Here is a 22,021-nt window from a genome sequence, read left to right as displayed (position 1 = left end):
TAATAAGAGAAAAATCTAGGCGGTCAAAAGGGACTTGCACTTTTTTGGCTTTTATTCCAATTTTTACAAAAATCTTAAAGAAGAATATTTCAAAATATTTCCCGCCAAATGGGTTGCCATTCCCTTTTTTATGGAGAAGCGGTGAATCTCTATTCCCCCTTTACTAGATTGCCCAACATTAAAATGAGGAAGACAAATTTTACTATGTCCCTAAGGGTAAGCTTACTATTCGGGAGCGCATCGCGCTAGCCAATAAAATACTTGAGATATTACGTGCGTTTAATTGTTTCTTTGGCTTTCTAATTGTACCTTTAGTGTTTTGTATTTGTATTTATTATATGTGATTGATTTGCGCATTACTCTATAGGGGAAAGATGGACGTATTCATACTTGCCATCTTGGCGAATGCTGGAAGAAGCAGAAACTCCCTGCACTCAAATTAAGGAAGTTGTCGCCTCAAAGGCATGGTGAGGGAAGATCTTCCTCCTGCCAGTGGTGAAGGAGAGAAAACTATCGCCAGATTAGGCATGAAAGATATTGGACGAGATCGTCGATTGGAAATGATTCCCACTCTTGGATTTACTCTTGTGGAGGATGACGCATCCATGGGGGATGATGTTCTGGTCGTCGAAGAGACTCTTCGTCTAGCTCTAAAGAAGAAGAGTTCTACTTTTACCCGAGCGGATGAGAGTTCGATGAAAATCAAGCGAAAGACGGTCGCTAGGAGCTTTTTGAAATTGGTAATGAGTAACGAAAAGCGAAATTATGACCATTCCTTGGAGCACAAACATCAGTTTCCCAAGAGTGGCTTCGCGTTCAAAGTGTGGATGGTACATATTAAGCGTGCTATTTTTTCCCAAGGTGTTGTTGGGCTGATAGCTATAGAGATCCCTTTGGATGTTTTTGCTGAGAAAAAATAGGTCTGGAGTTCGTCAAAGGTGTCGTTGACTCTGTTCATCTGCAAGGGGCTGCTAATCTTGTGTAGTTATACTATCAGAGGGGTATCAAGGCTAAGCAGCAACTGCACAATCATCTCAACAAGCAAGAAGAGGATAACTTGGTCCAAGAAACCCTCATTAGTGAGCTTGAAACTCTCAAGAAACAAAAGGCCGATGATGACAACTGCATCATGGATCTTAGAGAGAGGCTTACCAAGGTTAAGGTCGACCTCACAAAGGCCATTGAGATATTAAAAAACCTTCGAGTAGAGAAGAAAATGTTTTCTTGGACCAGTGCCAAATTTGAGGAGAGCTTTAACAAAGCCTAACTTGAGATTCGTGGTTTAACTAGTCAATGAAAGATCTCAAATAAATAAGTTGATACTTTAAACTTTAAGTTTGAAGCTAGACAGAAAGATATAGATGAAGCGAAGAAAGAGACAGATAAGGTGAACATTGAGGTAAAAACTTCTAGGATATGGTCCGCAAGATCAGTTTTGTAGCTTGCGAAAACATTTTAGCGCAAGTGAGGTTTTTAAACCCCTCAACTAATTAGGAATTCGTTGATCGGCTACACACCGTCAAAGAGGGCAAGATCTTTAATGTTAATGTGGATAAGTCTCCCACCCTACTCTTTGACACTTCATGCTCCCCTACTAAGGAACCTTCCTCCACAACTGATGATGCTCCAGATTTTCCTACAAAAATTGAAAAGCTAGAATAATGGTTTCTTTTGTGTTTGTTTTTCATAGTTTAGGTATTTATGGGCTGGTTGGCCAACCCACGATTGATGTAACTCACAAAATTTTTATATACATTAACAACGCATTCGATCGGATTATTTATCTACCGCTATTTTAACTTGCTTGTCTATCTTACAAAAGTTGTTTTTTTCTTTTCCCATTGTATTGCTTTTACTCACTTTATGCTGCTTTCAAACGCTGCCTTTCCTCAAGGGGTTCTTGCTCGAACTTTTTCCAAGCTTTAAGATATGAAGAAACCTTTTTCGCAGGATGTTCGCTCGGACTCATACTAGGGTTTGGGGATATGAGGACATTTTTCCCATGGAGAATTTGCCCAGATTCATACTTGGGTTTGGGGATATGGGGACATTTTTCCTATGGAGAATTTTCCCAGATTCAGTTTGAGATTTGGAGATATGAAGATATTCCTCGTAGAGAATTTGCTCATATTTGTTTTGGGGTTGGAGATTTTGACAATATTCCTCGCTTGGACAATTATCCCAGATACATTCTAGACTTGGAGATTTTGGCGATACTCCTCGCTTAGAGAATTTGCTCAAATTTGTTATAGGGCTTAGAGATTTTGATGATTATTTGGCGAAGACATTGTTCTTTTTCACCAAGCTCTTGAATAGTTCTTTGGTTGCTGGGTCCATGATAGGAATATACTTTCATGAAGGTGTATGTAAGGAGGGTAGTAGGGGATTATATTCTACCAATGAGGTGGCATAACTAACTTTTGGAGGGAGAATAGAACACTCTATGAGGTTAGATGAGAATGTAAAGTGTGTGTGGGTATATGGGATATCTTTTGGAATTGGGATCCTTTTGGATTTTGGGTGAGAACTCTGTAGCCTCTCGAATTGCTCTAGAAAACAGTATTTTCCTTCTTGAATGTTTACCTTTTATTGCATTTGTCAGTCCTCACAATAATCTGCACTCCACATTACAATTTTTATTGTTAAGTCTGGAAATTCAGCAAGAGGAATACAAATTATGGTGAAAACTGCAATAAAAGGTGAAAATACTGGTTTCTAGAGCAATTCGAGAAGCTCCAGAGTTCACTACCAAATTCCAAAAGGATCCCAATTCCCAAATATATCCCAGATACCCTCACACACTTTACATTCACATCTTATACTCAGTCTAATCTCCTAAAATATTCTATTCTCCCTTCAAAAGTTAATTATTCCACCTCACTGGTAGAACTTAATCCAATATTACCCTTCTTACATATATCTTCATGAGAGTATATTCCTATCATCCTACTGGTGGTGGTGTGGGTAGAGCACAAACAGAGGAATGAGTATTTATCTAGTGTCTCCACGTGCCCTTCTGAACTAGATCTTGAATCGATTGAACGGTGCTGCGAGTATTCACCACTATTTTTTATTTGAAGCTTCAAAACTCAAAACTCGAGCAATAATTAGCTAGAACAAAGATTAGAGAATGAGAATCAGAATTTACCGTGTGGTCGTGGGTTTGATTCCCATAAACGGCGGCACTAAACTAAATCAGAGTGTGAAGTATAAATATGTTTCCCAAGTGGGTAAAATATGTTGATATAAAGAAGATAAAGAACGCAGTGGTATATAGACCAAATCTCTAAGGTATATTTGATTAGCCTTTGGTATACTGAAGGTGTACAATGGGATGATGAGTAAGGGATATAGATTATGGTTGTGGAGCAAGTTCAGCGAAGCAATAGCAATGGAGAGTAGAATGGGAAAGATGAATAGTAGGGGAGCTAAGACCCCTTTAAATAGAAACTTAGAAATTCCCTCTTAATGCACAAGGCATGAAGCCATATAACTGTTTCCAACCTTATGGACCCCACTAGGTGAGAGGCAACATGACCCACGATGTATAAAGGGTCAAGCGTGCAAGGGAAATATAAGGGAACACTATGAGGGAGTCACATACTTCGTGTGCTGAATAATGGTGGGCCCTCCAGCCAGATCCTAGGTTCATCTTGCCAAACCAGAACATATAGGAGAATGAATTCTCTTAATGTGAATAATCTTTTCCGTTCAGTGATAAATTAAATGTCAAAATTGAAATCATCATTTTGCCTTTTCCATTTCACAAATTTTTCATAAAAATTGTTACCATATATCTATTAATGGATTTTTCACGTGATATGATACAGTAAAATGATATATGGGAAGATCCGATTTCGATTATTTATCACATACTTCTAACCATTCTTGAGCTCCTGCTGGCTCCCACGCTGAGAAACCGCCTTTCTTACCCTACAATAATCGAATTGGAGATTTGATATTCAAAGTGAATCACGTACAAAAAATAGAAATAAAAAATTAGTGTGCTCTAAGCAAACAAGTTAATTGCTTCCCATGTTACTATGATGGAAACCAAAATTATGCAAATAGAAGGGCCATTGGTTAATTAATTAAAAGCATATGGATGTAAATTTAATAAAACTTGCCTGAAGCGACAAAAGGAGATTAACCGAATCAAATAATTTTTCATCATCCATCTTCTCACCAACTATTTCTGATGGCAACATTGATAAAAGTAGACAGCACTGAAACACAACATGATTTGTCTAGTCTTAACTAATAAGTGAAACCAAGTTCAAGAATTAATTTACTTCATTACCTTCAAACATTCTGCAGTGCAATCAGAAACCTGCCATCCATTATCTTGATCAGAGAAGGTCCATGATCCTTTAGAAATGTGACGAAACATTCTTTTAAAGTCTCCTGAAGGGTTTTCCTTAACCTATGGAATGTGAACATTAATTCATTACTGCTAACTAGAGCTAGCACACAAATATAATTGTTCAACAATTAATGAAAACGGAGAAATCAATCACTTACAAATATGTTATGGAAAATGAATTGAGGCTTACTTATGTTGTTTATAAGATCAATCGTGTTTTTCTCCTCTTTTTCATTGTCTAGGGATATCGATTAGTATTAAGAAAATAGTGCTACATTAAAAAATATTGTGAATTTGTAGGTAGTTAGTTCTACGTGAATATGTTTCTTAGTTCGAGTTGGAATGTATATTAAACACACCTGAGATTTCTTGAGAAAGTCATGTCCTTTCAAAAGTGTAGGACCAATTTCGTCAATAAGGTTAGTGGCAAGCAGAGCTTGAACAACTAATCCAACATCCCATGATTGGCTACCAATACCCTACAACAAATAAATAAGATGAAGTGCATTTTTTAATATCCCATTGATTACACATTTTGAAAAAGCTATACACAAAAAGAGAGAGAGAGGGTTATACTTGCATGGTCATTCCATCTTCTGAAAGCCATAAGTAATCAGGGATCCTTGCAAGATGCTTCTTGAAAGCATCTCCATTTGGATCTTCCACCCAACAAGCAAGCATAAACAAAACCTGGCAAGTAAATAAATTTATAGAATGTTAATGTTTATTTTATAATGTTTAGAATTATATGTGTCTTTAATTTTATTTTTATTGTAGTTGATGCATAGGCATATGCGATATGATACCCACCTTCTCCACACTTCCACTGTCCATGTATCGACCATTCTCATCTTCGTAATGGATATGTTTCATTGTTATCTGAAGGGCCTTCTCTCTTACCATATTGTCGAAGGGCCAATGCGTAAGAAGTGGTTCAGAGAACATGTATAGACTATCCCATAATAGATCTTGTATGAAGTGATGAGGATAGTGAAGATCTTCCTGTGATACGTACATATGACATGAATTAACAATTCCTCCACGATCATATAGTTTGGTACGTCATCTACTGATGATAATATATAGATTGATCTATTCTCTCACCTTTGCACAGGCATGACGTGCTTTTTTCCAATTAATTTTATGGTAGGGTTGAATAAAGATTTCTTCTCTCAACTGAAGAACAAGTGGTGTGATTGGACCCACAAATCTCTTCCCATATAAGTAAGACATAGGCAAGTAAACTAGCCGACAATAACACCACATTTTAGCTGCATTAATTCAGATCACAATCGCATAAAAGAGAGAGAATTATATATGCTATATAAATGTTTACTTAAAACTCGTGTTTACTTGTTATTTATGCATAGTTAGCGTTTACCGGTCCAAATTAAAAATGGTGTGCAACAAGATCTGGACAATTATAATTTTCGATAAATAAACACTCAATTTAGTAATTTTTATATTAATTTCATGTATTAATTATTATGTTATTGCATACATAATAACCGGACAAGATTAGATATATCATAATCCACCTGGATGCATAGGAAGAAAAGAAGGAAGCATCCAAAACTCTGGAGGCATTGGGTTGACTCCCGACCAGTCGAATAAACCTAGTATCTGCAGTTGCATGATTGACTCATGTAAGTGACGTACAACAACATACACGCATGAAAAATAAAAAGAAGAAAAAACATGTTAATAAAAAAAAATATTTGCATAAATAATTACAATATGTTACAGTTAATATATATATATATATATATATATATATGGAGCAGGATATTCTTATATCGGTGTAAGAGTTAAAAGTCTTACACCTAATATTGACCATTGATCCACTTGTATCTAATGGCTCACATTACTAAAAAATTAGAACCCTTAGATATAAGTGGAATCAACGGACAAGATTGAGAGGGTAACTTACACTGGTGTAAAATGATCCTGACCCTATATATATTTATGTGTGTGTGTGTGTGTGAGAGAGAGAGATATGATCAACTTTCTCCGATGTAAGAATAAAAAGTCTTAATACCACATCTTAACTGTTGATTTCCGTGCATCAAACGATTAATATTTATTGAGTCATTAATTATTACGAGACCCATGTATGTATACCTCAAGGGGTGAAGTATGTCATTTTAGGAATACTCCTAGGAGCAATGGTACGAACCAAGGCTCTATATGAGTTTCCTAGGTGATAGAAAGTGGGGGGATGGTGAATAACGGCTACATAAAAATACTATTATATTAAGGTTTTATTAATCTCATGTTAAAGTAGATAAGTTATCTCATGTCATAGAGATAAACTTGTGGGCTCCACCACCTGAAAAATAAAAAGAAAAGAAAAGAAAAAGGTGGCATAATTATCGAAGAGTGTGTAGGAGAGAAATTTATCACATGTAACATAAGAGTAATTTCTCTCATTATATTATGGGGAAAATGTTTTGTTCTCCCATACCCATTGACATAAAAATATAAAAAAGAATTTTCATTAACATTGAACCCCTTATATTATCCCTGACCTTCATATGTCTGTCAGTTGAAATGAAGATACTATCAAAAACTATCCACAAAAAAAAAAAAACTATATGAGTAGACCATTATATTATATATATTAGAAAAACATACCGAAAGCCAAGTTTTCCCCCACGACGGTATATATGTTACGCCATCATGATCTTGAATCCACTTGCGAGCTCTAGCACACGCAGCATCTTGACCTCCATCGGGCCCTTCTCCAAGAATGCGCATACATATGTAGTTGAGTGAAGTACAAAACATAGTGCTATGTCCTTCTAAGTGTAGTCCCCACCCCCCATCTTCGTTCTTCAATTAATAATTTAATATACAACAATGCTAATCATTCACTAATTTTACATCATGGTTAATTGGGTATGTACGCATATAGTCTGAAATTGAACAAGTGTACCTGGTGCCAATAAATATAACGAAGCATCTCTCTGCGGTACTCTTCTGGGAATACTGAATCAAGATGGCCTGTAATGTACATGCAAAATACCTGCAATATTTTATGGCAAGTGCATGCAAAATTTATGTTCATTAGTGCATCTGAACTTGAACTTCCTCAAAATTCCGGTGCATATCAAATTATTGATAACAACGTCTATGTAAAATATGTGCTTTTATCTTTTTTATAACTATGTACTCTGATGAGTAAATAGTTATAATATTAAAATTGTATATTTTTTCCACTTTTTCACGTCACCCGAAAATTTTTGAAGAGAAAAAACTACAAATTTAATATTATAGGAGTATATATTTATAAAAAGTAAAATAATATAACTTATAGGGATATAATATTGTAACAAACAAGTCAAGTTACTACCAATCAATCTCACTGTTAGATTGGTAGTAACGATCTGACGATCCTCGTTTAATCCCTAAATAGCCCTGTCTTCGCTTCTCTCTCTTCCCTCTCCCTCCTTCTCTCTCTCTGACTATACTCTCTAACGCAGCCGTCGCTACCCATAGCCTCCGTTGCCACGCCGTCGCTGCATGTAAGAACCTGCACCGTTAATTAAGGAAGTTAATTAATTATGAGAAATTAGGAAATAATTCCATAATTGACCTTAATAATTATTATGAGGCTTAATTAATTAGAGAAAGTGAGTATTAATGTTGAAAGTCGCTTTTCTGACGAAAAGTGCAGATACCGGTTCTGCTCGTGGTATAAGTGCGTACCGGTGAAGTATCCCGGAAAATTATGAAAAGTGAGTATATATTACTAGAATAATATGTAGGACTGTAATTTCAAGTTTCAAGTTAAAATAATGAGAACTGATGCCAGAACTGATACTGGCTATGGAAAAGCGCATACCGAAAAGGTGCTGCGAAAAATAAAATAAAAATATGATAATTCTTGTAAAATTGAGTAGGTTCAGAATCCTGAGTTTGGGATTAAAATGCTAAGTGTAACAATTAATGATAATACTGTGTGATTAATACTTAAGTGATTATATATACATTAGTTGGCACTAAACCCTAGGCCATACTAGTCTTCTACGTGAGTCTTTGGGAGGCTGGTTAGCTGGTGCAATTTTCGTTTGGTCTTCTTCTTCATTTCATGACCAAGTTGTCACCTTTACTTGATTTCTTCATCTTTGAGCATCTATACACTTGAGAGCTTGCATGGTGAGGGAGTGTGAGTATACATTCTGAGTTTCCAGCCACTGTGAGTTGGTGAGGGTGCTGACCTTGTGTGGTTTGGGTGTTGGGAAGCCTTGGTCATGGTATTTTAAGCTTCAAAGTGTCACCTTTGTGAAGAAAGAACTCATCTTGTGTGCCATTTTCGTGCACCTTCTTGGTCTGCATCTTTGGGAGCTTCAAGTGAGCTCCAGGAGCCTTCCTTTTCTGAGTTTGAAGCCTTGGGTAAGTTTTGAACCTTTGATCATGAGTTTTAATGATTAAAAGATATGTCTTGGCATGTTTAATGAGTTAAACAAGTAACCAACTGGTATGTGGACTTAAAACAGAATAAAAATGCATACTTTAACGTTTGGAAGTGTTAAAAATGGAACCTTTGATGGATATCTTCGTGAAATGCAGAAACTGCATTCTTTCGCAAAATATCCGGATATGGATATCCAGATATGATATTCGGATATTGATATTCGGATATGTCCCTGACAGATATCCGGATATTCTGGGTTTTCGAAGAACAGTAGCTGCACTGTTCATACAGAAGGCTATTAGGGGTTTGTGGACCCTAGATTGATGAAGTTGAACTTTTGTAATAATTAAACTAAGTAAGAATATATGTGATTAAGGGCTTGTGGCTTTGTGAGAAGCCTAAAGACATAAAACGTAATGGAAAGGCGTTGTCTTTGTGATGTATGCTTGAAGTGCATGTTTATTGATATATTATTAGTCCATATCAGATTGTGATTCTGCTGTGTTTGGACTTTGAGCATTGGTTGGACTCTTGGCTTGGATTGTTAGCTTGCAAGGTAAGCTTCCGTGTCCTCGGTTTAGCCATTGTGTAGTTCCACCATACCCCATGGGGGAATGGTTTATATGCATGCTGTGTTACATGCTTTGATATTTGAAATGCTTTTGAGCTGATATGTGCAATGGCTTATGATATGTATGTGGTGTTCGCCCGATGGGATGTGATCCTAAGGGTAGGTACGGCAGGGCGCGTACTGTGTGGGTAATAAACATATTCCTGCATTTCATTGGCCAGTAGATTATAGTATTGACACACATGACATGAGTATCTGCTGCATTCCACTATTTTGGAAATTATATTGTTAAATTGCTTTTGAACTTATATTGCACATGTAATTGAGCTTGGGTGGAAGATCCTTGAGGACCCCTTGTCTAATTGAGATTTCTTGTTTAGAGATCTCACCCCACGTTTGGGAACGCTTATTTCAGGTTCAAGTAATATGGGGGCTGATGCCTCTAGCAGCAGGAGGCCAGAGCTTAGTTGATATTGATGTTATATGCTGACATGTTGGTTGCTGGATTTGTCTGCTGTTTATGTTTTCTGCCTTTATTATTATGATGTTATTGTTGAGACTTCTGTTGGGCTTGTGCCTTATTTGGGTGAGCATGAGGTTTGTCCATGCCACTTTATGTTAGTACTTTGAGTTGAGTTGTATAACTTAGTAGGTTGTCCGGTCTACGTGTTGTAGTTCCGTGACTAGAGACATATCGATGTTATTTATTTAATTAGGTATTTCAGTTAGCTGTCTTTTGCAATTTACATACAGGCCATGTTTTATTAATTGATTAAGTAAGCAAGTTGGTAATGATAATGACGTCATAATTGAAAAGAAAAAGATATTCCGCATTTTTAATTAAGTGCAGCTTAATACGATGATATGATAACATTACCGGATATATACAGGGTGTTACACTGCATCCTCGTCATCGTCGCTCTGCCGTTTATCCCTCTGAGTTGTAAACCCTTATCTCTACCGCTGCTGCAGTCTATGGTTCTGATTTAATTGATTTCCATAGCCCCTCTCTCTTCCCTTCTCTATTTGCACATATTTGTGATTGATTTTATGTTAGCTATCCCCTTGTGATGAGTATGTTGTTGAATACAAAGTTTGCACTTTTTATAATACGAACAACCCTTCTCTTGTGAAAAAACTATGGGCAGCGGCGGAACATGAATCTTGTAATAAATTAAAAGAGCAATGGAAAAATGATAATCTCATAGATTAAAGATTTGCATGATGGCACATTCATCAAATGAATTAGAAATAAAAGAACCAAATAAACTGTCAGAAGACCGAACCACCAATATTACTAAACGATATCAGCCACAGATCCTTTATTTAAGATTAATATCGGTTTAGCATACTACATATAACAGAGATTGCAAATTATATGAATATTTGAATAAATGGATTCATCCCTTTGAATCTTTTATCACAGGGAAGAAAAATATCGGGGATGCAGCGACGGCGTCGCGATGGAGGCTATGGGCAGCAACGGCGGCGCGACAGAGGCTATGGATGGCGGCGGCGGCGTTTGAGAGTATAATTAGAGAGAGAGAGAAATGGGGAGAGGGGAGAGAGAGAAGCGAAGACAGGGGCTATTTAGGGATTAAACGAAGACCGTCGGATCGTTACTACCAATCTAACGGTGAGATTGACTGATAGTAACATTGGTTGTAACTTATATCCTTTAAAAGAATAAATTATATTTTCTTAAAATAAATAATTATCTTAATCTTTTAAAAATATAAATGTTACCGGTTTGAGCCTCTAATAATAAATAGGGAAATCAAATATAATGTTGTTGGCAAAAAAAATTTATACCCTACTGACACAGAAAAACATGGGTCCCACTTGAAATAAAAGAAAAAAAAATATTGACACTGCTTTTAGTGGTGTTTGCAGGACACAAACTTTTATACATTGTATTTGGTTTCCCGATCTTTTATGTCTATTTGATCTTTAATTTTACTATTTTCAGGATATACAATTGATTCTTGGAAAAGACAAATTCAGTGTTAAAAATTAATTAAAATTAATTAAAAGATATTCAATTGTGTCATTTTAATTAAAATTACTGTATTTTATTAAAAAAAAAACAAAAATCATAATAGGAGAGAGTAAGAGATTTTTTTTTTAAATTTAAATATTAAATAAATAATAATAATTTTAATTAAAATAACTATCATTTAAAAGGACCAATATAAAACCTTAATATATTTGTTATTCAAAATTCAAAATTTATATTTAGTATACATAAAAGTTGAAGATTAAGATAACCTTATGAATCTTAATAAAATATATATAATAATGTTATAAAGTAAAGAAAACAGGGCCTACTAAATAAAGTAACTTTACTTCTGCCGTTAGAGGATCATAATTAATAATTACCCATGAAATAAAGTATTTATGATACTGACCAAAGGAGGAAGATAAAAGAGTGGACCAGCTACTTGAGCAGGCCAATGGCCATCAGTAGCTTGCAATGCTGATAGGTAATGGGTGGCCCTTCTTAACGCGGCTGTTGTATTCTGGTACGTAATCTCTCCGTCCTCTATCTTCGGACTATCTATTATTTGTCGGAAGTTCTTTTCTCTTAGAAACTGCATCGACCAGACTAAATTATCAGTTTAACCGCTAAACATATTGCAAAATGGAAAATGAATACTTATATCTAAGGCCAATAGGCAATACGATATACGGTGTTATTAACATGACAAAAACAACAACATGCATGATGGTATTATATATCGTATATTGTAGAGATACTTTTAAAGTTAGATAAAATTTAAAAACATGAATTTAAAAGAAAAAAATATTTTTAAAATTATAAGGTTGATATCTAACTATGTTCGCGGTTTGAATTGGATCGGTTTTGAAACAAAAATTATTTGATCTAATCTCTTCGGTCTAATTCATTTGGTTTAGAATTTTTTTTTTTAAATTCAATTCAATTCATTCCAATTTTATTTTGTTTGGATTGGATCGGTTTTCGATTTTTCAAAAATCCTAAAATTTCAGCCATACAAATCACTAGTTATTTATAAGCAGAAGTTAGATCAAACATGTTTTGAAAAAAACTCTTATAATTAAAAGCTCTTTTTTTATAATGAAGAAAAAAAGCTAAAAGTCAAAAGCATCTAGGATGAGCTTTTTTTTAAGCTTTTATCAACTTTTCTTGAATTATGTGTTTTTTTTTAATAAAAAGCTATACAGAGATATAGAGAGAGAGAGATTTTTCTTGAAATATATGCTTTTAAATAATTATTATTTTTTTTTTGATAACATGCTTTTAAATAATTTTAAGTTAAAAAATTTATGTAATCACCAAACAGTTTTTAGTGCTTGTTTGGATCTTCTTCGTTTTTAAGCTAGAAGTTAATTATAAGAAAAAACTAGGCTAAATAAATTTTGAGAAAAGTTCTTATAATGAAAAACACTTTTTTTATAATGAAAAAAAAAAACCTAAATGCCGAAAGCTTCTAGGAGGAGCTTTTTTTTTAAACTCTTATCAATTTTTGTTGAATTGTGTGCTTTAGCTAATAAGTAGATTCTAGCTAAAAAAAAAGATTCAAATTTTATTTTATTTTTTTTAACTTTATTTTATAAGTGGTTTATAACTTTAAAAAAATATATAGAATCCAAACTGAGTCTGAAAAAGGAAAAAGAAAAAAGACACCTGAAAGCGCCAGAGAAGATCAGAACAGGCCTTGACACGGAAGCGATTGTTATAGAAATTTAGACGGGCAGCTTCAACCTGGGCTCGCTCCTTGGGGCTTCCTGCCTCAGGATCGAACTCCCATGTTTGCCTTCCCACGAAGTTGTTTGTCGAGAAGATATATGGGTCATTTCCACCGTCTGCTATCTTCAACCTCCACATTTTCTTTTTCTTTTTCTTGTTGGTGTTTCTTTTAGCCAAAGATGATTGCCCTATATGTACGTAGATGTAGAGTTTAAATAAGCAGATAGATTTCAGTCCTTTTTATTTTGGTAGATACGTGGTGTAAGCACACCGTTTTTCATGAGTCCACTATCGCTGCATGATTCCTACCCTGTCTCACGAAACACGACAAATCTTTCTTTGAAAATAAATTCAAAACAAAGAAACAGGTGCATACATTGATCAACTTTACATGTATTAAAACATGAGAAGGGTTATATTTACAAATTTTTATAGAAAAAAAAAATTATAATAGGAGAGAGTAAGAGGTTTTTTTTTTAAATTTAAATATTAAATAAATAATAATAATTTTAATTAAAATAACTATCATTTAAAAGGACAAATATAAAACCTTAATATATTTGTTATTCAAAATTCAAAATTTATATTTAGTATACATAAAAGTTGAAGATTAAGATAACCTTATGAATCTTAATAAAATATATATAATAATGTTATAAAGTAAAGAAAAAAGGGCCTACTAAATAAAGTAACTTTACTTCTACCATTAGAGGATCATAATTAATAATTACACTACGTTATCCCATTTTTTTGGAGGTTACAAGGAATTGAACACAACACCCTACACTACACACACTCCTAACACACACACCCCACACCACTAGGCTAACCCTAGTGGTGCCACTACGTTAACCCATTAAAACATATAAAACACAAATACAGAACATTTATTGATCAGTTTCTCTACTCATTTCCGGTATCCAATCCAAGAAGCAAGCACAACTCATGCGTGACTTCATATCTTTTTTAGAAATTTGTATATATACCATATAACCCCACGTTTTTTTATAACAACATCAAAACACGTTTTTTATAACAAGAATGGTTTGTGGCGAGAGAAGAATTATTTTAAGGGTGTATTCAATTAAAATTTTAAAAAATTATTTTTGAATACAAAACGATTAATATTGAATTCTGGATTTTAAATAATTTAAAAAAGTCAAATATTAATATATTATTCATTTAAGACAACTAAGATTTTAAATACGAAATAATTTTTTTTTTTGGGTATTCAAAAACTTGCTAATTTTAATATAATTTTTTGTTAATGTAAATATTTTTGTGACTTCTTAGTAATACATATAAATGTTACATATCCTGTTTACCAAAAAATAAATAAATATTATATCCTGTCTCTTAGTCTGATCACAACCCATAAGATTTCTCTAACAACATAGTGTGTGCCTTATATTGTTTTGAGTTCCAGTTTATGCAGTTATAGTACACTTGGATTTCAAGCATTGGCTTCAAAGTGAAGGTTTTTGCATGATTTACCTTTCAGTTCATGTATTTGGATTATGTAACTGCTATAAGCATTTTACTTTGTGCGTTTGTTTGTTTTAATCATTGCATGCATTGTTTGGATCATATGATATTGGTGGGGTGGAGTACTGTTATTGCCGGATGATTTTTTAACAAATCTATTAGGTTTGTACTAAATTTAATTTATTGAACTAAATTTATATTAAATAATATATTAACACAAGTAAATTTTTAAATAAAAAAATTATATATTTATTTGGTATAAACATAAATAAATGAATTCGAACCTTAAAATAAAATGTTAACTATATATAAAAAGTTATTTTACATAACTATTATTATGTTGTGTCTTTCTTTCTACTTCTCCTTTTTTTTATTAATATCATTAGTGCACAATAAATTATATGAGTTGCATATTATATGCAACTTATAACATATTTCTTATTCATAATATTATTGAAGAAGAGTTTGTTAGAATTGGGTCTTTTGATATTACCACATTCAACTTTAGTAAAATGTCATCATCTAATCTCTTAAAGTTTTGGGTTAAAATGTCGCTTATCATAATATTAGAGCTTCAGTAACTACGAGGTCATGAGTTTGATCCTCCTCGCCCCCACACATTCAGGTGAAATTAAGGAGAGTGTATTGGATCGGGATTTCAAAGGATTTTAATGGATTATTTTTGGACAAAAAAAATGTTGGAATTCAATTAGAATTTTAATGGATTGAAAAAATTCACTGGCAAGATTTCTACAAGAGGACTTGAAACCTTAGACAAGCAAGATTTCAAGCATGTGCAAGCTGGAAGATGACGTTTTGACGTCTAGGAGAGCATTAAAATGCTCTAATGAAGGAAACAACAAGAACTCACTGGAGCAGAACGTTTTAGCGGCCAAACAGAGCGCCAAAACGCTCCAGTAGCAACAAATCACCCTTCGAAGAGGGCGTTTTGGCGCCCAACAGCGCGCTAAAACGCCCATAGGCAGACAACAATACACTGGGAGGACGTTTAGGCCCACAAATAGCACGCTAAAACGTCCATGCACGAACCAATCAGCCCAAGATTTGATTTGATTTGCCAATGGATACTTATTTGAAATGTTTTGAATTAAAACAGAAACATATCAATCTTGATTTATTAATTGATAGAGATCCATGGGAAGATTTGATGAAAGATCATAACAAGGATTCGAAGCTTAAATTTGTCACCCAATATGCAAGATCTTAAATAAAAAAAGGAGGTAATTGAAGATTTGATTGCAAATTTGATAAGGATTCGTTGGGAGATTCAATAAAGGATACAACTTCAATGGTTATAAATAAGGAGTTGAGGATCAGACCAATTCACAAGTCCAGAGAATTACATAGAAACCTGAAGGAGGAATCCTGTTGCGGAGTGCTAGAACATTGAGGAACCAAGTCAACATCACACCAATGGAGGCTTGGGGTTCTCTTTTCTTTACTATTGTTTTTGAATTCAGTATGCTAGGCTAAACTTTTATGTAGTTAGGGGTAGATGGAACCTAATTGAATCTTTATGTTTAGGAATTCAATTGTCTCTGAATTATTTTCTTTTTATAATTGAATAAATTTATCTGTCTTTAATGCTTTCTATAAGTTTGCTCCTTATAAAATGATTTTGGGGAATTGTATGACAATAGGGATGTTGGTGCATGAACCCCGACTTGATAAATTTATCACAATCACTGTGATATAGGGATAGACATAGGGTAATTGTGCAATCTAGGAATTCTTGATCTTAATGCATGTTTTCTTGGGGAATAACTGGGGAACTAGGGTTCTTCTGAGATCACATAGATTTAGAGTAACAAGGAATTGAGCCCTAATTAACTTAGAAAGAATTGATTGGCAATGTTTTAAGAAAAGATTCTTGACTGTTTAATTCAAAACATATTGAGGAGATTGGGGGAAGTCGAAACCCTAACTACGCTTGTTTTTAATTCATAATCAATCATCATCTTTTTCAATTGTCTTTTGAATTCTGTAATTTTAATTGCATGTTAATTTTTTTCAATTCAAATTCTCTTCATCTTAATCTTGATTGTCCAACTAAATTGCGGTTAGCGAACTAGTGCTTGAAAATCCGATCCTCGTGGGAACGATCTCGTACTCCGGTACACTTTATTAATTTACGAACGGTGCACTTGCCGAGTCGCAACAAGATTTTTGCGCTGTTGCCAGGGATTTGATCCTTCAACATTAGAAGTAACTAAAAACTTTTTAGATTGGACGTTTTAATTTTCTGCACTTTAAGCATACTGCAAAAACATTTTCTGCATAAAAAAAAATTCAGCATATTTTAATTTTCTGCACATCTTTTCAATCTTAGTTTATGAGAGGTACTCTTAACCCGCGAATCTTGCAGTTTGATCCTAAGATAGAAAAGACAGAAAGGAAACTCAGAAAAAGCGCAAGGGAAAGGAAGGCACAAGAAGCAAAGGAAGCCTAAAGTTCAACAGAACCAAAGGAGGAAACAATGGCTGACAACAATGTAGTTCAGAACCCTCCAAGGACGTTGGGAGATAACCTGCCCCAGCTCGAGTTCCACAGACAACGAGCATTGTTAGACCAAATGTGGATGCTAACAACTTCGAGCTTAAGCCAGCATTGTTGCAATTAATTCAAAAAGATCAGTTCGCTGGAGGAAGCACGAAAGATCCTTATATTCATCTTGATAACTTTCTACTTTACTGTGATACATTAAAGATGAGTGGAGTCTCACGTGACGCCATCTTGCTCAGATTATTTCCATGCTCACTAAAGGATGACGCAAGAGCTTGGCTGCAGTCACTGCCTGAGGGAAGCATCACCAATTGGGATGATTTAGCAATGAAATTCTTGGCCAGATTCTTCTCAGCTTCAAAGATGGCAAGGCTCAAATCAGAGATCACTGCTTTTGAACAAAAAGAAAGTGAATCTTTGTATGAGGCATGGGATAGGTTTAAAGGACTACTCCGAAAGTGTCCTCAACATGGCATTGAAGCATGGGAGAGAGGAAGAATCTTCTTCCAAGGAATGACGCCAAGCACAAGAACATTGGTGAATGCTGCAGTAGGAGGATCATTGAAAACAAAAACTCCAGAGGAAGCATTGGAATTGTTGGAATCTTTAGCTTCTCAAGAGTATGACAATGCTCCAGTCACACAAAGGAGAGCGGGAATCATGAAGCTTTACGGATATGATGCAATCTTGGCTCAGAACGAACAAATACTGCAAATTAATAAGAAACAACAAGAACAATTAGATGCTCTTACAGAGCAATTTGCTACTTCTCAAGTTTCTTCTGTTAGTAGTACTCAAATAATTTGTGGCATTTGTGCAGATGCTCATGCAACTGAAGATTGCGACTACATGAGAACAACTGAAAAGGTTGAAGTCAATAGAATCAGGTACGATCAAAAGAACCAGAACAATCCGGGGAGGAATCAATATGGTAATAACTATAATCAAGGGTGGAAAAATCCTAACCGACACCCCGGGATAAGTTACAAAACAAATCATCAAATGAATCCTCCCTTGCCACTGCAACAACAGTCCCCACCTCAAGGCAACACTTCAGAGTGGGAGGAAGCTTTTGCACAACTATCCAAGACCACATCAGACTACATTCAGAATGCAAATGCTTTCAGAGATGAGACAAGAGCTTCATTTCAGAATCAATAAGCTTCTATCCGGAACCTGGAAACTCAAATCGGCCAGTTGTCAAAACAATTTACTGAGAGAACTCATGGCACCTTCCCAAGTAACACAGACACGAACCCAAATGCGCAATGTAATTCAATTGTCACCAGAAGTGGAATCGTGATCTAACCTGTGGAAAAGCCGCCAGTTGAAAAGAAGAAAGAAGCTGAACCTGAAGCTGAGAAGGAGAAAGAAGAAGATGCATGATATGCGCCTAGCATATAAGGAAATCTGAGCCAAAAAGAGAAAGAATGTTGATGAAATCTTGAGAAAAAGAGCAAGAATCACTGTTAATTTGTCAAAATCTTTATCAAGGATTGAATACTGATTTTATGCTAATTTTGTAGGAAAAAGCAAACAAACTGGAGCAAAACGAGGATTTTGCAAAATCAAAATTCACGCTCAAAGCGTGGATCTCACGCTGGCAGCGTGGAAGGAATTTTTCAAACAGAAGCGTTCACGCTTGAAGCGTGAATTTGACGCTGAGAGCGTTAGTTTGGGAATTCTCAGACCCCGTGTTTTGCAACGGGGCAATTTTGGAAAAGAAAAAAAAAAGATTTAAAAATCAAGTTTTTGATTCAGCAATGAGATCTCTATCCAAATTAGAGATAAGATTAGATGATTTGTGATAAGATTGAATCAAGATACAATAAAGATTTGAAATTCTAATTTATCAATCAAATCTCCAAGGTTGTTACATGAAAAAAAGGAAACAAAGTTTAAATCAAATACAAACTCTTGGATGGGCTCAATGCCGGTGGTTATAAATAAGGAGCTTGGGAGCACAACAAAGGAACCAATTCACAACTCGGAGCAAGCAGAGGGTGACTGAAGATCAAGAATTCTTCTCCATTCTTTCCAATAATTATAGTTTTTATGCTTTCTTTTGAATATTTGTTTATGTCAGATATGACTATGTCTGGCTAAGTTCTTTTATTGTAGTTAGGGTCACAAACCCTATGTGAACCCTTGTTGTGACAGATTGATTTAAATTATTTTACTCGTTTATATAAATTTCTTTATCTAATCTTGTGCGTATTTGATATTTTCCTTATTAAACCTGATCAATTTGATAGTTGAAAATAGTTTGAGGGTTTGAACCTTAAATAGGGATATTGGGGTTTCTGATCTCGAAAGGAGATAAGATAACTATTGGTATGCATACTAGGGATAGATGTATATTTAATTGCAGATGTTGGAATTACTGTGTTCATTGCTTAATTCTCATGAGGGGTTACTAAGGGATTAGGATTCTAAGTGAGGTTAAAGGGTTAAGTTACCAAGGGATTGGGATTTAATTATTAATATATTGAGATCATAATTATCTGAGAAATTATATAAATAAGTATTTTGTATCAATCCAAAGTAATAAGTGGGGATCATAGGGAGAGTGTTCCCTAACTGCAATTCTTTCTCATATTTTCAAAACCAACTCCATTATTATTCTTCTTTTCATTCTTGAAAATACAAAAACTCAAAAATAAGTCTTTACTTTTATGGTTACTAAGATTCAATTTAATTTTCCCAACAAAAGATCAAGTTTTTCAACTTAAAGTGACTGATTATTTTAGTACTTGGTTTTCAATCCCTGAGGAGACGATCTTTCTTACTACTTTACTACTTATGCGAAACGGTATACTTGCCGGATAGCATCAATGCAGGAGAAGCTAAAAGGAGCAATTCAGAGAAGAAGCTGTTCAAATGGGAGAAAATGAAAGCTCTGGACCGGCAACCAAAAGCGGCAGACCCGTCTCCCTATGCAAAAGTTCCATACCCTCAGCGGTTGAAGCAGGAAATCCAGAAACAACAATACACCAAATTTCTGGACATCTTCAAGAAGCTGCAAGTTAACATTCCTTTCGTAGAACCCCTGGAAAGCATGCCCAATAATGCGAAATTCATGAAAGACCTTCTGTCAAAGAAACGCAAGTTGAAGGAGTGAGAAACAGTGGCCCTAACTAAGGAATGCAGTACAATCATCCAAAAGAAACTTCCTCCCATGCTGAAAGATCCAGACAGCTTTAGTATTCCTATTGTCATAGGAAATATTGAAGTAGGAAAAGCATTATGTGATATGGGAGCAAGTGTAAATATGATGCCACTTTCCATGTGCAGAGCTCTTGGAATCAAAGAGCTAAAGCCGACTACGGTTTCTCTCCAGTTAGCTGACAGATCGATCAGACGACCAGATGGGGTAATTGATGATGTTTTAGTTAAAATTGACAAATTTATCTTCCCTGCAGATTTTGTAATTCTGAATATGGAAGAAGATGTCGAGATTCCTCTATTGCTTGGAAGGCCATCCTAGCCACTTCAAAAGCAATGATCGATGTGGAGCAAGGGAAACTGATGTTGAGGATGAACGAAGAGACAGTCACCATTGATGTCTTTGAGTCAATGAAGCATCCAACTGATGGAGGAAACTGTTTTCTGGTTAACATAATTCAAGAAGCAGTTGATGACGCGATGAAAGAGGAGAGTTCTCCACTAGAATTAGAACAAATCAACGAAGAAGCTGAACTTGCTGATAAAGAACCAGTGGTGGAAGAACTAGAAATAAAGAAAGATAACATCCCTCTTAGAGCACCGAAGGTGGAGCTTAAGGTGTTACCTTCAAATCTGAAGTATGCTTTCCTTGGTGACAACAACACTTATCCAGTCATCATCAATATTGCGCTATCAACCAAGGAAGAAGAAAAACTTCTCAAGGTGCTGAAGAAACACAAAGCTGCAATAGGATGGTCCTTCTCCGACTTAAAAGGTATAAATCCTTCCTTTTGTACTCATAAGATTCTAATGGAAGATGATATTAAACATGTGAGGCAGCCGCAAAAGAGACTCAATCCAACCATGAAAGAGGTTGTGAGGAAAGAGGTAGTTAAACTATTAGATGCAGGAATGATCTATCCTATATCTGATAGCGCATGGGTAAGTCTAGTAGAAATTGTACCAAAGAAAGGTGGAGTCACCGTGGTAAGAAATGAAAACAATGAGCTGATTCCAACAAGGACAATCACCGGGTGGAGGATGTGTGTTGACTATAGAAGACTTAATGCAGCCACTCGGAAGGACCGCTTCCCAATTCCTTTCTTGGACCAAATGTTGGAGAGACTAGCTGGTCATGCCTTCTACTGCTTCCTGGATGAGTACTCGGGTTACAACCAAATAGCAGTAGCTCCAGAAGATCAAGAGAAGACAACATTCACATGCCCTTACAGAGTATTCGTTTACCGGAGGATGCCCTTCGGCCTGTGCAACGTGTAACACCATGTGTATACCCGGTTTGTTATCATGTCATCGTATTAAGCTACGCTTAATTAAAATTGCGGAATAACTTTTTCTTTTCAATTATGACGTCATTAATATTAACCAAGTTGATTACTTAGTTCTCTTTCAAAACATTGCATGTATGTAATTGCAAATAAACAACTATCTATACTGAAATACCTCATGATATAAATAAGCGAGTATCTAAGTCACGGATCTACAACACATAGTCCGGACAATATCCTGATACATTTAACAACTCAAATCTAAAATAAGAAAGTCAACACAAAGTGGCATGGACAATCCTTATGCTCACCAAATAAGGAAACAAAGCCCAACAGAGTATCAACTCAAACAACAACATAAGGATAACAGGCTAAAACAACAATCCATAAATATAAGCTAGAAACAAAAGCAGCAGTCAACTAAGCTCCGGCCTCCTGCTGCCTGAGGTCTCAACCCCCGAGTTACCTGAACCTGAAAATG

The 22,021-nt window shown here is 35.1% G+C and overlaps 2 protein-coding genes and 1 non-coding gene across 3 annotated transcripts; 1 reads left to right on the top strand and 2 right to left on the bottom strand.

The window, feature by feature from the left end:
• Window positions 1-3,861: 3,861 nt before the first annotated feature.
• Window positions 3,862-13,234, bottom strand: LOC133292791 (beta-amyrin synthase-like). The gene is made up of 12 exons (XM_061491244.1): window positions 13,019-13,234; window positions 11,760-11,942; window positions 7,299-7,388; window positions 6,998-7,195; window positions 5,902-5,986; window positions 5,468-5,634; window positions 5,174-5,365; window positions 4,940-5,053; window positions 4,723-4,842; window positions 4,301-4,423; window positions 4,128-4,226; window positions 3,862-3,933 (listed from the first exon to the last, which is right to left on the bottom strand). The coding sequence occupies exons 1-12, from the start codon at window positions 13,217-13,219 to the stop codon at window positions 3,862-3,864; spliced, it is 1,644 nt and encodes a 547-aa protein (XP_061347228.1). The 5' UTR covers window positions 13,220-13,234.
• Window positions 13,235-17,458: 4,224 nt separating this feature from the next.
• Window positions 17,459-17,565, bottom strand: LOC133292793 (small nucleolar RNA R71). The gene has a single exon (XR_009748971.1). It is a non-coding gene; the product is annotated as a small nucleolar RNA R71 (small nucleolar RNA).
• A 2,414-nt stretch (window positions 17,566-19,979) lies between these two features.
• On the top strand, window positions 19,980-21,532 carry LOC133292789 (uncharacterized). Its single transcript, XM_061491243.1, has 2 exons — window positions 19,980-20,206; window positions 20,512-21,532. The coding sequence occupies exons 1-2, from the start codon at window positions 19,980-19,982 to the stop codon at window positions 21,530-21,532; spliced, it is 1,248 nt and encodes a 415-aa protein (XP_061347227.1).
• The last annotated feature ends 489 nt before the right edge of the window (window positions 21,533-22,021 follow it).

This window comes from Gastrolobium bilobum, unplaced genomic scaffold, assembly GCF_033153095.1.
Source record: "Gastrolobium bilobum isolate Gb01-03AN ecotype WA unplaced genomic scaffold, APGP_CSIRO_Gbil_v1 utg4835, whole genome shotgun sequence".
Lineage (NCBI taxonomy): Eukaryota > Viridiplantae > Streptophyta > Magnoliopsida > Fabales > Fabaceae > Gastrolobium > Gastrolobium bilobum.
The sequence above is the reverse complement of the archived record's forward strand: the minus strand, read 5'-3'. Positions and strand labels throughout refer to the sequence as shown.

Bases quoted from the DNA above. Each gene is read 5' to 3' on its own strand.
- LOC133292789 (XM_061491243.1), top strand. From the start codon at position 19,980: ATGAAAGCTCTGGACCGGCAACCAAAAGCGGCAGACCCGTCTCCCTAT. The intron at 20,207-20,511 runs GTGAGAAACAGT...TCTTCCCTGCAG, and splicing joins AAGAAACGCAAGTTGAAGGA to ATTTTGTAATTCTGAATATG.
- LOC133292791 (XM_061491244.1), bottom strand. From the start codon at position 13,219: ATGTGGAGGTTGAAGATAGCAGACGGTGGAAATGACCCATATATCTTC. The intron at 5,987-6,997 runs GTATGTTTTTCT...ATGCAACTGCAG, and splicing joins GGGGGAAAACTTGGCTTTCG to ATACTAGGTTTATTCGACTG. The intron at 4,227-4,300 runs GTAATGAAGTAA...GTTGTGTTTCAG, and splicing joins GCACTGCAGAATGTTTGAAG to TGCTGTCTACTTTTATCAAT.